The sequence below is a fragment of the Rhinopithecus roxellana genome, chromosome 11, assembly GCF_007565055.1.
Source record: "Rhinopithecus roxellana isolate Shanxi Qingling chromosome 11, ASM756505v1, whole genome shotgun sequence".
In the NCBI taxonomy this organism is placed as follows: Eukaryota; Metazoa; Chordata; class Mammalia; order Primates; family Cercopithecidae; genus Rhinopithecus; species Rhinopithecus roxellana.
The window spans coordinates 133,699,041-133,715,134 of record NC_044559.1 but is presented as its reverse complement, the minus strand read 5'-3'; the positions used below and the strand labels follow the sequence as shown (position 1 = coordinate 133,715,134).

Sequence of the window (16,094 nt, the reverse complement as noted above, 5' to 3'; positions counted from 1 at the left end):
ACACTAGGGCCCCAGGAGATTGTGGATGCCGTCGAGAGCATTATTCGGTGGAGGGGTGGGGACAAAAGCCAGATGAGACAGCTGGGAGGTGGCAGGCAGGTGAGGACGTGAGACAGAGGGAGAAGAGTGATTTGAGAACTGTGTCATAGGTGGGACAGGAGTCCACATCCCAGCCAGCACCTGGAAGGTTGGGCTGGTTCTGCCCAGGGCCTGGCACGTAGTGTGCACTCACCAGATGGTCGCTGCCCTGAAAGAACTCAGCACTGTGCCTCTTTTCCTGCCTCTGGTGTTTGCTGTCAACGTGCAGAGTGCTGGACAAAACTGGGCCAAGGGAGCTGTCCCACTGCCTGCTGCTGCTCTCAAGCAGAACTGACCTGGCACATGCCTCTGGCGTGCTTCACTGTCAGCCCTGGCCCCCTCAGTGGGCCCAAGCAGGGGATGCCACCTGTTCCTTGGGCTGTTATGTATTTGCTGGGGCATTGAGGGGATGAAAGGTTTTTTGTTTTTTGTTTTTGAGACAGTTTTACTCTGAGTGCCCAGGCTCCAGTACAATGGCACGATCTCGGCTCACTGCAGCCTCCACCTCTCAGGTTCAAGCAGTTCTCCTGCCTCAGCCTCCCAAACAGCTGGGACTACAGGTGCACACCACCACACCTGGCTAATTTTTGTATTTTTAGTAGAGACAGGGTTTCACCATGTTGGCCAGGCTGGTCTCAAACTCCAGACCTCAGGTCCACCTGCCTCAGCCTCCCAAAGTGCTGGGATTATAGGCATGAACCACTGTGCCTGGCTGGATGAAAGGTATTGAGTACTAGGGGCTAGGAGGGACCAAGAGAAAGAGGAAGAGATTTTTTGGTTCTTCCCATGAACTAAGCAAGGGAGGCAAGGCTAGCCCTTGCACCATGAAAGTGGGAGAGAAGTGATACAAAAGTTCATCTGATGTCACAGGTGTCACAGGTCTGCTTCTTGTAAAGGGCCTCCTTCACGGGGGGCCTCCTGCCTGGTGGGTTCTGCATGGGGCTTTGCTGAGTAACCCCCATCTGGGCCCTATCCCCTTCCCTCATGGCCCTGTGACCTCCTGGCACCATGACCCTCTCCCTGCTCCTGGCTCTAGGAAGCTCCAAACCTCTCTTACCTGCCTGCCCACCTGCCTGCTAGGTTTCCAAAGCTAAACAGAGGGGCAGCTGTCTGGGCAGGGCAAGGGAGCCAGCAGCCTGCCTGGGTTCCTGTCCGAGTGTCCAACTTTGCTTCTTCCTTTTAGGGCAGCGTCAGGAAGGATCTTAGGAACGCTGTGTTGCTCTGGGGATGAGGAGGCTGGAACAGCAACTTAGAAATAGAAATAGCTCGTGGAAGGGAGGGAAGGAGAAGGTTCAGAGGCTTGTCATTTAGGCACCTCAACTTCTATACCTTACCAAGGTGCCAGCCCCAGAAGGGAGGGGTAGCTAGGGCAGCTCCCTCACCCACACCTGCCTTCTCACCCCTCTCCTATTTCATGAGCATTTACCATGCATCAGATACATTCCTCACTGCACCTTTATCAGCAGGGATGCCCTTTTCATGCTACAAACAGGCTCAGAGAGGTTGTCACTGACACGAGGTTGCACAGCATCGTAGAGGCACAGAAAGGACTAGAGCCCAGTACTTCTAACCCCAGCTCCTTCTGCTTCCCTCCCATCATCAGCCCCAGACAACCTGAGAGTGGAGAGGACAGAAAGTCAGGATATCAACACTTCGTACTCCGAAAACTCAGTGGTGGTTCTCACCCTCTCAGTGGGGCAGGTGGCCTCACACCCCACCACGGGCTAAACAGGGTGCATGGGGGATGTAGCCTCACTGGCCATTCTACACATTCATGCCAATAGCTGCCAGGCACCAGCCTCACCATTGTTTGTTGCACAGCTGGTCTGTGCCAAGTGCCATTCTGGATGCGACCCCCAACTTCGGGGAGCTTGCATTCTGGGAAGGGAGATGGTCAGCCAGAAAGCCCCACCACAGGAGCTAGGCTGAAGGTCCCCAAGGTACACCAAGAAGCTCAAATGACCTGGACCTGGGAGGGGTGGCCAGAGGCTTCTGCTGGAGGAACCTTAAGTAAGTTAGTGAACTTGTCTCAACCTCAGCTTCCTCACCTGGAAAATGGGCTAGTTGCTGCCTCATAGGGCTTTGCTGAGGATTGGATGAGTGCAAGTGCTTAGCATGGCACCTAGCACAGAGAAACATGCCTCAGTAAACTTCAGCTGCCCGTATCATTGGTTGACCCTCCCAACCAGAGTGCAAGCCCCGGGAGGGCACAGATCATGCCTGCTTGTTCACCACCATATTTTCAGTGCCTAGGCCAGAAGCCAGCACACGGTAAATGCTCAGAAAATATTAACTTAATAAGCTCATGAGAAAAGGCCCAGGAAAATGAGGAAACGGCAGGACTATTCCAATTAGGAATAGACTCTCCTAGGCCAGGTGAAGTGGCTCACACCTGTAATCCCAGCACTTTGGGAGACCGAGGCAAGCGGATCACCTGAGATAAGGAGTTCGAGACCAACTTGGCCAACATGGTGAAACCCTCTCTCTACCAAAAAATACAAAAATTAGCCGGGCATGATGGCACACACCTGTAATTCCAGCTACTTAGGAGTCTGAGGCATGAGAATCACTTGAACCCAGAAGGCGGAGGTTGCAGTGAGCTGAGATTGCACCACTGCGCTCCAGCCTGGGTTGCAAAGCGAGACTCCGTCTCAAAAAAAAAATAGGAATAGACTCCTTTCTGCACCTGTATTTGCTCTAGCCGTAAAAAACTTTTTAGCCAAGTGCAGTGGCACACCTGCAGTCCCAGCTACTCCGGAGGTTGAGGAGGGAGGATTGCTTGAGCCTAGGAGTTTGAGGCCAGCCTGGGCAATATAGCAAGACCCTGTTAGATATTATTTATTTAGATAATAATAATGACCTGTAATCCCAGTACTTTGGGACGCCTAGGCGGATGGATCATCTGAGGTCAGGAATTCAAGACCAGCCTGGGCAACATAGTGAAACTCTGTCTCTACTAAAAATACAAAAATTAGCTGGGCGCAGTGATGCATGCCTGTAATCCCAGCTTCTCAGGAGGCTGGGGCAGGAGAATTGCTTGAGGTGGAGGTTGCAGTGAGCTGAGATTGTGCCATTGCACTCCAGCCTGGGTGACAGAGCGAGACTCCATCTCAAAGTAATAATAATAATAATGATACATACTATTTTAGTTGAGAGTCATTTTTTCCTTTATCCATCTGTTGTTCACCAACTGTGTATCTCTTGCCTGGCCCAGAATTGAGAGATAATGAGGGGCCCAGACAAACTCCCCGTCCTGACTGAAGGGATGTTCAGTATTGAACAATTGTTGCTTTATGGCTTCATGACAAAGTCCCAGGTGCTCATGATAATCTTTGTACAGTGGTGGGGCTGTAGGGAGCCCTAACATAGCCTGGGGAAGGCTGCCTAGAAAGTGGAGACCTGAAGGCTGAGGCCATGTTAAGGATTTAGGTAGAATTTATGCACTATGATATTTTTTCTTTCGTTAATTTTTTATAATTTACACATACACGTGGTAAAATGTGTAACAAGGCACAGTGTTACATAGCAAACATAAGCCTCACTCCACCTTCTCTCTCCACCTACCTGTCCACCTTCTAGATGCAGCCATTGTTACCAGGCCTTGCATTTTCCTGGAGCCAGAGTCCATTTGGATCCCACATCTATATTTTTTTTCCTGGCATTTGTTTCCAAATGGGATCTTGCTACTTCGGAGGTTCTCCACCTGGGATGATTTGGCACCCCCCACCTTCCCACCCCAGGAGACACTTAGCAATGTCTGGAGATACTTGATGGTTACAGATGAACAGTGGGGGCCAGGCATGGTGACTCATGCCTATAATCCTAGCACTTTGGGAGGCCAAGGCAGGTGGATTGCTTGAACTCAGGAGTTCAAGACTAGGCTGGGCAACATGGCAAGACCTCATCTCTACAAAAAATTTTAAAAATTAGCTGGGTGTGGTGGTGTGCACTTGTGGTGACTAAGGAGGCTGAGGTGGGAGGATCAATTGAGCCTAGGAGGTTGAGGTTGTAGTAAACTATGATCGTGCCACTGCACTCCAGCCTGGGCAATACAGTGAGACCCTGTCTCAAAAACAAACAAACAATTATTGCCAATTAGTGGGAAGAGGCCAAGAATGCTGTCAAACATTCTATAATTCACAGGACAATCCCCACTTATCTGGTGGAAAATGTCAACAGTGCTGAGGTTGGGAAGCCCTGTCCTGCATTAGCACAGGGTCTGCACCTTGTGTGTGTGTATATGTGTGTGTGTGTGTGTGTGTGTGTGTGTGTTCTCGTGTATTTTCTGGATCATTCACATTTATAGATCCACCTCATTATTCTTTGTGGCCACATAAAAATCCATTACCTGGATGCTCCACCATTTTCATTTAGGTATTTGCACTCTTTTTGCTATTATAAACATTTATGCTACAAGGGTTATTCTTTTCCATGCACATGCCTTTGATGTGTGAGGTCAAGGGAGAAACTGATGGAGGTGGGATGGATGAACCCAATGGTTCATTAGCATTTTAAACAACCTATTAAAGAGACCTTCAGTCTCTCTGGGGCGCAGTCTGTTTGGAGAGTGGGTCTGGGGTCCTGGCTGCTAACCAGGGCCGAGATCCTCAAAAGTCTGGTGGAGAAATGTCCTCTGCATTCCTCGTGTACAGACAAGGGTGTTCTGACCACCTGTCTCTCCGCAGGATGAGGGTGTCCCCCACCTGAAGACAACAAGCCAGGTACTGAGTGATGCTCCTGAGCTGAGTGTCCAAGGCCAGCCCGAGGAGCCCCCAGGGCCCCACGTTTCCCCATGGAGAAAGGACTCACTTTGCCCCAGGACTGCCGGGACTTTCTGCACAGCCTGAAGATGAGAAGCAAATACGCTCTTTTCTTGGTTTTTGTGGTGATAGTTTTTGTCTTCATCGAAAAGGAAAATAAAATCATATCAAGGTGAGGGTTACAAGCCCAAGTCTTCATCTTCCCTTCAAGGTGGGGTGGGTGGGGACAGGGAGGTAACTGCAGGTCTCTCTGTGGACCTGCAAATGCATTCGTTCAACAAGCCATCCCCAGGCCCCTCCTGTGTCCCAGGCAGTGGCTTCTGCACACGTCCTCATGACTGCACAGGGGCGAGACTTGGGCTCTGGACTCAAACAGCCTGGGTTGGAGTCCCCCGTGTTGGCCCTCTACAACTGTGAAAGGTTAGACAAGACACTTCACATTTCTGAGTCTTCAGTTCCTCTTCTGTAAAATGTGGCTAATGATGGGACCAGCGTTGTTGTAAAGAGTAAATGAGAAAATGTAAAAGCATTTAGCCCAGTGCCTGGCACATAGTTGGTGTCCAGTATTTGCTGGCTGTGACTATTACTATTAATTTACTTCCTGACCTTGCATTAGCTGCACATCCCCTATAGAAGTCTTGATGTCATTGAACCCGTGGAAAGGCAAGGTCCTAGTATGGATACTCTGATGGGCAGGGCTGTCATGTGCAGCTGCCAGGCTGTGTACTTCTCAACTCCAGGAGCATGTCCCTCAAATAGGCTACCCTGGGAATGCCCCTTTACCCCTTTGAATTGGCAGCATACAGCTATGTGCAGTGAGTCTGTTAGATGTAGAAAGATTTCTTAGCCTGTTCTCCTCCCAGGCTCAAGCCCTGCAAGAAAGCATTAGCCAAGATGGGTGGGTCAGGGATTGGGCAATACAGTGGACATTGTCAATGCCCCACTTGGGTCACTGAGCAAGGACCATTCTAACTTGTGCCTATTGGGTTCTACTGCAAGCCCCTACAGCTCTGCACCTGAGAGCTTTCTCTCCACCAGCACACTGGCAAACCGGAAGTACTAGGGAGTAAATGTTCCCCCAGATCCCCATCAGACTGAGCCTCTGATGCCCACACCTGCTTCTAGCAGCGTATCTGTCATGGACCTCTTTCCTCCCCTGCCTCACTTCCCTATCCAGTTCTTCCTGTGATCATGTCCCAAATAAACTACTTAAACACAAATCCTTGCCTCAAAGTCTGCTTCTGGGGAACCCAACTGAGACAGATCTTGGTGATCTGCTTGGGGGACTGCTTCGGGTTGCCCAAGAGACGGGGTCCCCAGTCAGCACTGACCCTGATCTTCTTTGTCCTCACAGGGTCTCAGACAAGCTGAAGCAGATCCCCCAAGCTCTGGCAGATGCCAACAGCACCGACCCAGCCCTGGTCTTAGCTGAGAACGCATCTCTATTGTCCCTGAGCGAGCTTGATTCAGCCTTCTCCCAGCTGCAGAGCCGTCTCCGCAACCTCAGCTTGCAGCTGGGTGTGGAGCCAGCCATGGAGGCCGCAGGGGAGGAAGAGGAGGAGGGAAAGGAGGAGCCACCCAGACCAGCCGTGGCTGGGCCCCGGCGCCACGTGCTGCTCATGGCCACCACGCGCACAGGCTCCTCGTTCGTGGGCGAATTCTTCAACCAGCAGGGCAACATCTTCTACCTCTTCGAGCCGCTGTGGCACATCGAGCGCACAGTGTCCTTCGAGCCGGGGGGCGCCAACGCCGCGGGCTCGGCCCTGGTGTACCGCGACGTGCTCAAGCAGCTCTTCCTGTGCGACCTGTACGTGCTGGAGCACTTCATCACGCCGCTGCCCGAGGACCACCTGACCGAGTTCATGTTCCGCCGGGGCTCCAGCCGCTCCCTGTGCGAGGACCCCGTCTGCACGCCCTTCGTCAAGAAGGTCTTCGAGAAGTACCACTGCAAGAACCGCCGCTGCGGCCCCCTCAACGTGACGCTGGCCGCCGAGGCCTGCCGCCGCAAGGAGCACATGGCCCTCAAGGCCGTGCGCATCCGGCAGCTGGAGTTCCTGCGGCCGCTGGCCGAGGACCCCCGCCTCGACCTGCGCGTCATCCAGCTGGTGCGCGACCCCCGGGCAGTGCTGGCCTCACGCATGGTGGCCTTCGCCGGCAAGTATAAGACCTGGAAGAAGTGGCTGGACGACGAGGGCCAGGACGGCCTGAGGGAAGAGGAGGTGCAGCGGCTGCGGGGCAACTGCGAGAGCATCCGTCTGTCTGCAGAGCTGGGGCTGCAGCAGCCTGCCTGGCTGCGGGGCCGCTACATGCTGGTGCGCTATGAGGACGTGGCGCGCGGGCCGCTGCAGAAGGCCCGCGAAATGTACCGCTTCGCCGGCATCCCCCTGACCCCGCAGGTGGAGGACTGGATCCAGAAGAACACGCAGGCGGCCCACGACGGCAGTGGCATCTACTCCACGCAGAAGAACTCCTCGGAGCAGTTCGAGAAGTGGCGCTTCAGCATGCCCTTCAAACTGGCCCAGGTGGTGCAGGCCGCCTGCGGCCCTGCCATGCGTCTCTTCGGCTACAAACTGGCGCGGGACGCCGCCGCCCTCACCAACCGCTCAGTCAGCCTGCTGGAGGAGCGGGGCACCTTCTGGGTCACGTAGGGGTGCCAGGGCCCCGTGTGCCCCTCCTCGTGAAAGGCCTGCCCCGCCTTTCTGCCGCAGCCCCCGCAGAGGGCGGGTGCGCAGCGCCGTGAGCGGGCAGCGCCTCCTGTAGCAGTAGGGCCCCCAGCCAGTGCTCCGCCAAAGCGGCCGCCCCAGGGTTAATCGCGGAGAACAGGACAGTGCCCGGTCCCCTTGAGGGCCATCACACCCAGACCCAAGGGGTCGCAGCCTCCTGAGCAGGCCCAGGCAGGCCCGGGCCTGTTGGCAAACTTTGATCTCAGAGAAACATACATTTGTGCCTGGAGACCCTGCAGGCCAGAGTCCAAATATTTAACAACCAGAAGGGGCAAGGCTCTGACCAGTGACAGTCAGACCTCCTGCTTTATTTGGTGTTAACCGTTTCTTGTCTGGATGGTGAAGTCTGGAATCTGGGTGGGTCCTTGGAGGAGGGGCCAGGACAGCCCTGGGTATCAAAGGTGGCATTGAGGCTCATTTGAGGTGACAGTGGCTGTTTACCAACCAGTACAGAGCGATTCAGCATTTTCATGAATGGGATGGCTGGATGAATCTGGGCCCCATATAGAGCTGAAAAACACACACATGCGTATAGATATGCAGACATGTACGCCACACACAGACAAGCCTCAAAGGCACAAGTGCACACACATCTATGCAGACAAGCTTCCTCGCTGCTTATGCCTACAGGGTTTTTCTGGATCACACACCTCAGAGGAGCCTGTGATTACATTTGTAGGATTATTTCGAGGGCAGGGCAGAGGAAGGAAATGCGTTAAAGGGCCATGACATGACACGGTTCCCTGGCCAGGTTTGGGACTGAAGGGCGGATTCAGAACTGCAGCATTCAAAGCCCCTGCCCGCCTTAGGTTCTCATGGCTACCTCCTCTGACCTATCCACATCCTTGCGGCTGGCAGGCAGGATGTTTTGAAATGGTGCAGCCAAAGGCCCCATCCAGCTTGGCTCGCTCCTGAACATGTCCATATTTGAAGGCTGCCTCAGGCCTGGCAGGGAGAAGCGGCTGTGGTCCCTGGAGGCAAAAGGCGGCTCACGGGGGCCTTCCATTTCCAGCCAGGCTTCATCTGGGTCAGGGCCAAGAGGAAAGTACAGAGTACCCGTGGGGGAGAAGTCCCGCCAGGATGCACCCCTTCCGGCCTTCTCCCTCATGGACAGGGGTCGGCCAGCTGGTTGCCGTGGTTACAGCCAGTGCCTGGAATTCCTCCTTAGGGCTCTGGGAAGAGTATTGCTCAATGCAGGATGTGCGGGGTGTTTTATTTGGGGGTTTAAGTTATTTATGGCTTGGTGTCTTTCTTGTTTTGTGGCTGTGTTTTTGCTTTTGTTTCTGCAGCAGCGCCTCTCCCAAGCAGTGGAGGCCTGAGGGCTTGAGGGAGGCTGGGAAAACCAGCAGGGAGCACTTGGCTCCTGGCAGAGGGAGAGGACAGGAGGAGGTGCCTTCCCCAGGAGGAGCGAGGAGAGGTGGCCACGTGGCAGGCCACAGTGCCCTATGGGCTTTTCTGTTTGAACCCCACGTGGGATGAATCTCAAAGCCACCAGTGTTCTTGCCTGGTGTCCAGAGCAGCAGAGATTTGCAGCCCTCGCCCCTCCCTGAGAAGAAGCTGGATTTGAAAATCCCTCACAGGCTCTAACATGTTTCCTGGGTGGGCAGAGGCCTCATGACCAAGCAGCAAGTGTACCCAGAGTAGAAGCCCTTCCCCACTCCCACCTCAAACCCAGGAGCAGAACTCAGTATCCAGAGCTTGCAAGGGTTTGCCGAGGGCTGCCCAGCCCTGTTTCTGGTTTCCTGGACAATTTCTCTGTCAGATACGGCCCATTGTAAACCCAGAGGGCTGCATTTTGAGTTGAGTAATACGGACACCGGGGAAGTACAGAATCTGAGTCCAGCATTGCCGTGGGGGAGGGAAGAGTGTGTCCTGGCAGGAAGCCACCATTGGAGAAAGTGAGGCCAGTAACCGTCTCGTGGGATTTGTTATCATCAGCCTATTTGAGCTGCTGGGTCTCTGTTACTGTGGACTCTAGTCATTCAAGGAGTTCTCCACTCTTGGGTTTTTTCTTTTCTTTTCTTTTCTTTTGCTATTTTGCCTGAACACCCCAACACTCTTGGTTTTAGAGGCCAAGAGTAAGTTGTGCAGAGACATGGTTCTAATTTGGAGTTCAAAGGAACACCAGCTCTGAAAAGGTGACCATGGGGCCAGGATGTTTCTGGCAGGCTCAGAAGTGCTGGCTGTTCTTCCCCAGCCTCCCCACTCTCCCTCCTCTGTTCCCCATGTGGAGGTGGGGGGTGCTGGGACTGGGGAGGGGGCAGCCACCTCCATCCAAGGCTCTTCCTAGGGGCCCTGCTATTGTGGACAGCAGACTTTATCCCTCCGTCTTACTCTGGGCCAAGACCTCCCACTCCGCTCTCTGAGGATGGTACCAAGAATGGGCCTCTGGGACTTCTCAGGACATTGACAATGTGCACACTGCAAGTTGACTTTATTTATTTATTTTGTGAAAAGAAGAGACAGAAAATACCTTATTATCTGCAGGGACTCAAAGCTGTACCCAAATCAAGAAAGAAAATAACAGTAGAAACCATTCACACTCTGTTCATGCACGGACACCAGAAGACGATTCAGAACACCAGAGGAGAATAAGCTGGAGTGCCAGCACCACGATGGCCCCGGGATGTTGTTTAAGATCTGAGATCCCTTGGTTTCTCTCATGTTTATCTGAGATGCCACATCAGGGCCCTTACTGCTGTATTACCTCTGCCCGGGTGTTTGAGACAGATCACAAGTACGTGGGTGTTTCCTGGAAATGTATTCCCCTGGGACTCAGTGATGCTCTGGGAACCGCTGGGGTTTGGGGAAGGACAGTGTGGTGTGACTATTGGCTTGACACATTGTGGATGTGGTTGGAGTCACCCACGTGGACACGATTTTCAGCTTGGAGCTGGGATGAAGAAGATGGAAGCGCTGGGGGCCAGGCCTCCTTTTCCAGCAAGGCCGGCCCTGGTTTCTCCTCTGTTCCAGCTTGTCTGCCAGAAGCCTTCCCCTGCAAAGTGCCCACCTGCCTGGAGACAGAGGGAGCAGCTGAGGCCTCTCTCCACTGGCCGCCAGCCTCCCCAGCACAAGAGGACTATTCAGCAATGAGTGTTTACTCATGTTCTTTCTTATTGATGAGTTCTGCGGCCCAGCCTATAGAAATGGTTCAGAACATTCCAGGCCTTGGTGAGACAGGGCAGCATCCAGCACTCACAGGCTGTCCCCGCTCTGCCTGTTCCCATCTTCCCCTTGGGGCCTGTTCATAAATTGAGGAATGGATAAGGGCCCTAGAGGGTCCTTGGGAGTAGTTAGTGGAGGGCAGGATTCCCAGGTCCCCGTAGAGAGGGAAGGAGAAGCCCACATGTGCACAGAAGCCTGTCTCTGTCATACACATACCACAGGTTGTCACCGATTTATTTTCCAAAAGCTTAGAAACATAAAGCAAATGTAGGCTTTTGTCCTTCTGCGATACATGCACTTGAAAATAAACAGAAAAGAGATGTTTAATAATAAGTTTACTTCCTGTCTGCTAGCACCCTCAGCCTGGGAGGTACTGCCAGAGGCTGGCGTAGTGGAGCAGCTGCTGACCAAACCCCACAGAACGGAGGCACCAGTCATCACACGACATCTTTCCCTCCCATGTCTGTCATCTGTCTGTCTGGCAATGGAAGGAGCTCCAGCAGGAGGTCCTTCCCAGAAGGTTGATTCTTGGCCTGGGTGGTAGAGGAGACATCCTGACCCTAAAGTCTTCCAGCCCCAGGTCATCCTCTCCTATGCTGGGGTCTATTGACCGTATAGGCCAGGTGCGGTGGCTCATGCCTGTAATCCCAACATTTGGGGAGGCCAAGGTGGGAGGATTGCTTGAGCCCAGGAGTTGGAGACCAGCCTGGGCAACATGGTGAGACCAATTGACTGTAGGGCTTGTCCCTTGCTAGAACAGGAGCAGAAGACTGAAGAGCTGTGTCCTCAAGGCAGTCCCCTCCCACCCCCATTCCCAAAGTCAGAAAGCGAAGCCAGATCTCAAGGGCTGATACCTGAGGCAAGGAGAGCTAAGGGGAGAGAAAGCGGGGTGGGGTGGGAGCAGACACCCTCACAAGCCAAGTGTGTCTTACTGATCTGTACAAGCTGATAGAAGGACCATCTGCCGAAATCCAGGGCTCCTGAGTGGGTGGGTTTGCTTGTGAAGCTTCGAGGACAAGGCGCAGCCAGATGGAAGGGAGAGGACCCAGGACTTCCTAACGCAGCCGCGCCACCTCTCAACTCGCTGCAGTTTCAGAGACAGTGGAAGCTGCTCTTTACCTCAAAAGCACAAAGCAGAACTGGCAACTTCACATGTCTCAAGAGCTTCAAGATCCTTTGGTCTCGTGTCCTTTGGCACCCCACAACTGTATGGGGGACAAATTTGTTACGTGTTTCCAAGGCTACAGACATGGTGCCATCCTCACGGGCCTAGCTCATGTTGTGGATCAGGTACTTTGCTGGGGGGATACAATGACCCAGGTGGTCTGCGTCCTCTGCCATTGGTTTGAACAGGGCACCCCCGAAGTCTCCATCTCGGCTGTATATTCTAGTCCAAATTTGCCTGGCTCCCCCACTCCCTCCCAGGTCCTGCACACTGTCTTTCTGCCAACACCTCAGCCCTGTGTGCTATTTCATGTCTGCATGGTACGAGACCTCGCTTCACAGCATACACTGCCACGGCATGTACACGTGCATCCACGTGTGTGTACGTGTAGCATGTAGCTCATTCTGCTCAGCCTCTGGTGCCGTTCCACATTGCTCCCAGCCCCACTGCTGTCACTGTCATCCCAGATGTCCTTGCCATGGCCACAGACAATCTGCCGTCTCCTGGAAACGCTGGGGCTGCCCTTCAGAGAGCTGGCAGCCGCTGGCAGTCAGGGCCTGCTTTGCAGAATAGAATGTGAACCCATCTCCTGATGGCCTACTTGACTTATTTAATTAAAGATGAAAACATGCAACGAGAAAAACCTGCAGCGTGTCTCTGCCTTTTCCTTCGCATTTGTTCTCAGCGGCAATTGGGTCACAATTTTTTTTTTTTAATTAACGGAAGGGAGGTGACTTCCAGCATGAAGCAGGACAGAGAATCCCCCTGCCCATTCCCAAAGGATCAAAGGCACTAGGGGAATATGGGGCAGGATGAACGTTCCTTGCGTTACCAGGCTGGCAGAGCTGGTGGGGACTGCGCTGGGCGGAGAGAGAGAAAACCCAGGTATTTGGGGGCAGAGACAGGTGCATTGGGCCAGCGGTCGGGGGCCTGGGGATGAGTCCCAGCTTTGCCACTGTCTGGCTGTGTGACCTTGCATGAGTCACTGCCTTTACTTGGACACCAGTTTCCTTTTAGAATGAAGGTATAATCAGTTGTTCACATTGTTCCCGAAAAGCCCCATTAGGGATTCAAAAGTCAGCTGAAAGGGCAGGCGGCACACTCTCCACGAGAGCCACTGTGCGTTGTGATCTGCTTTACATGTTCAGATAGCATTTCAGATTTATTTGGCCTGCAACTAAATCTCCAAAAGCACATGAGAAGATTGCCAAGGACCCTTTCAGCTAAGAAATTGAATGGAGTCCTTTCAAATTGCAGTTACATCTGTCATAACCACTTCAGTTCTTACTACATTTCAGCCCTGCTTGTCTCCCAAGAGCTGCCTACAGAGCATGGGTGTTCCCCGGGGAGAAGGGAGAGAGCTCGTTTTGGAACACAGAAGCCAGAGCTGGTGGGGCTTTGTGGGTCTCGGGACACGGGGGTAGCAGGACCAGCAGCTGCAGGAAGAGGCAGAGGAGGGCTGAGCCTGGGAACAGTGGCTCCTGGAGTGAGGGAGTGAAGACTCAGAAAGGCTCAATGTGAGGGAATGGGCCCCCTCCCCAAATCTTAACCTGTGTCTCTGCCAGTCACCCAGTCCAGGCCTGGGAAGCTCAAGCCAGGTCCCTCCTGCCCATTAAAGTATTTGAGCTGGTACCTGTCATCCCAACCTGAACAGAAGCTGTCCACCCCAGTCAGGTGCTATTGCTGTCTCCCCTACTCTGGAGACTAGATATTGTTAGTTTAACTTCTGGGCTGTGTTTCCTACCACAAATGACCCCCTGGGGAAACAAATTGCACTAATCACAGAGCAGAGAAGCCTGGACGCCTCCTCACCCGCCCACCCCTCAGCCACCAGGTGGGAACCATCTCTCCTCCTCCCCCTTTCCCCCACCCCCAGACCCCTTCGGGATCCTCAGTCTTCCTTCCTACACCCCAATTTACTCAACCCTGGGAAGGAACCAAGTGCCCCGTGCGATCTCTGGGACAGGGAGAGTCGGCTGGGACTCTCTGGAAAGCAGTTTGATCAGCAGGGGATGGGGGTCAAGGACCTGTGCCATTGCCCACAGAGCCCTGCCAGGCCCAGCACTGGCCCAGCCCTGGAGCCTGCAGCGGCGTCCCCGAGTGTGTTTGGAGAAACCGTGGTCACAGGATTGCTCTTGCGAAGTTACAGTGCACACTTGCCGTTACAGGCTCCAGGGAGGCCGCTTTCCTGACTCACCCAGCATTAAGGATTACCTCCTGGAAAGAGCCATTTTTACGGAATTCTTTTATCGTGAAAAACTTTTTTTTTCCCCAAGCAACAGTCTTTTTCAAGACTCTGGCCTTCTTTATTTTTTAAGACTTTGTCACCCAGGTGGGAGTGCAGTGACACAGTCACAGCTCACTGCAGCGACACAGTCACAGCTCACTGCAGCCTAGACCTCCCAGGCTCTAGCCATCCTCCTGCCTTAGCCTCCCAAGTAGCTGGGACCACAGGCATGTGCCACACCTGCTAGCTTTTTTGTATTTTTTGTAAAGATGCGATCTCACCACGTTGCCCAGGCTGATCTTGAACTCCTGAGCTCAAGCAATCTGCTGGCCTCAGCCTCCCAAAGTGCTGGGATTATAAGCGTGAGACACTACACCCAGCCAAGACTCCGTCATTCTGCAGATAGTAGCTATCAGCAGCCTGCAGCTGGAAGTGTGTAGAACCAAAAGCCACCCTAAGCAGACATTAGGAGGTGGGTGAGTTGGCTGGGAGAAAACATCCAGGGTTGGGTTTAAGGCCCATCCCCCTTCACGCCATCCTCCCCGAGCTGCCAGGGTAAGAGGAGCCCTCAGAGATTATAGCAGTCTCAGGGGCACTGTGGGCCAGGGTTCAAGGCCCTGAAACTTGCTGTCCCCAAACCTCCCTGGTTCTTGGCTTCCTCAACTCAACCCACACTGTGGGGTCTCCGTGGCATGATCCAAAAGATGTGGAACTCCCCACAGAGTGTGGGGACTCTGGAGAACCAGGCCAGGTATAAACACCACGGGATACTATTTATCTGAGAAATAGGAGTTTGAGATCGCTCTTAAAGGAGCCATTTCTGAAACAGTGGGACAAAGGTTACCAGCAGTAAATAGGTTTCCTGGAGGTGTAATTCTCTGGTAGCTAGTAAAACCTTTGCTGAATGCTGTGGGCCGGCCGTTTATTGGAAGAAGAAGCAGGTAGTAAGTGCCCAGCAGGAGAGGCCTGCCCAAGAAAATTAGAAGGGGGAGAAAGAAGGAAGGGAGGGAAGGGGAAGGAAGGAGAGGGAAGAGAAGAGGAAAGAACGAAAAAAGGGAGGAAGAGGCCGGGCTTGGTGGCCCACACCTATAATTCCAGCACTTCGGGAGGCTGAGATGGGAGGATTGCTTGAGGTTAGGAGTTTGAGAACAGCCTAGTCAACATGGCAAGATCCCACCTCTTAAAAAGAAGAAAATGAAAGAGGAAGGAAGGGAGGGGAAAGTTGGGAAAGGAAGGGAGAGAGGAAGGGAGGGAGGGTGACAGTGGGATGCATTTCATGCCAATGCAAAGGGGAAGACAGCCAAGTTGTTGAAGAGTACACCCTTGGGGATAACCACAGCCACAGTGCCCAAGAGTTTAGAGGGTCAGGCCAAGCCCAGGTACACTCAGTCCTATACACTTTTGACCATGGGGTTAATTTGCCCCATGGATATGTGGCTCACACCGTGTTTGTTTTTGCTTTTAACAACTGGCAGGCCAGCACAGTGGCTCACACCTATAACCCCCAGCACCCTGGGAGGCCAAGGCAGGCGGATCACTTGAATCCAGGAGTTTGAGACCAGCCTGGGCAACATGGTGAAACCATGTCTCTACAGAAACAAAACAAAATATTCACCCGGTGTGGTGGCACGCACCTGTAGTCCTAGCTACTCGGGAGGCTGAGGTGGGAGGATCACCTAAGCCCAGGAGGTTGAGGCTGCAGTGAGCTGTGATCACATCACTGCACTCCAGCCTGGGTGACAAAGCGAGACTCTGTCTCAAAAACAAACAGTTGGCATTCGAGGACAACACTCGAAAATGGAGGGATTTTATATAAAAGGCAGACTTGGCTCCTCTTGAAAATCAGGTGTCTTGGTTTGGGTTACACCGGCAGCTGACCCTGGGACAAAGGCACAATGGTTTCTTTAGGAGCTGCAGACGGTCTGGCAAGGGAGGAGAGGAGGCAGGCAGCCAGCAAAACTGCGCCACGGAGCCAG

At 53.3% G+C, this 16,094-nt stretch overlaps 1 protein-coding gene and 2 pseudogenes across 5 annotated transcripts in view; all 3 read left to right on the top strand.

The window, feature by feature from the left end:
• The window catches only part of CHST3 (carbohydrate sulfotransferase 3), a 50,773-nt gene extending 38,244 nt beyond the window's left edge, over nt 1-12,529 (top strand). For all 3 annotated transcript variants that reach the window (XM_030941345.1, XM_030941343.1, XM_030941344.1), the window contains exons 2-3: nt 4,764-5,010; nt 6,193-12,529. In XM_030941345.1, the coding sequence (XP_030797205.1) occupies nt 4,871-5,010; nt 6,193-7,486 (1,434 nt within the window). In that variant the 5' untranslated portion in view covers nt 4,764-4,870 and the 3' untranslated portion in view covers nt 7,487-12,529. The remainder of the gene's footprint in view (nt 1-4,763; nt 5,011-6,192) is intronic.
• On the top strand, nt 9,717-12,529 carry LOC115900460 (annotated as a pseudogene). Its single transcript, XR_004060141.1, has one exon. The product of XR_004060141.1 is annotated as an uncharacterized LOC115900460 (transcript).
• On the top strand, nt 10,013-12,529 carry LOC104669935 (annotated as a pseudogene). The gene has a single exon (XR_749066.2). The product of XR_749066.2 is annotated as an uncharacterized LOC104669935 (transcript).
• Nucleotides 12,530-16,094: the final 3,565 nt, after the last annotated feature.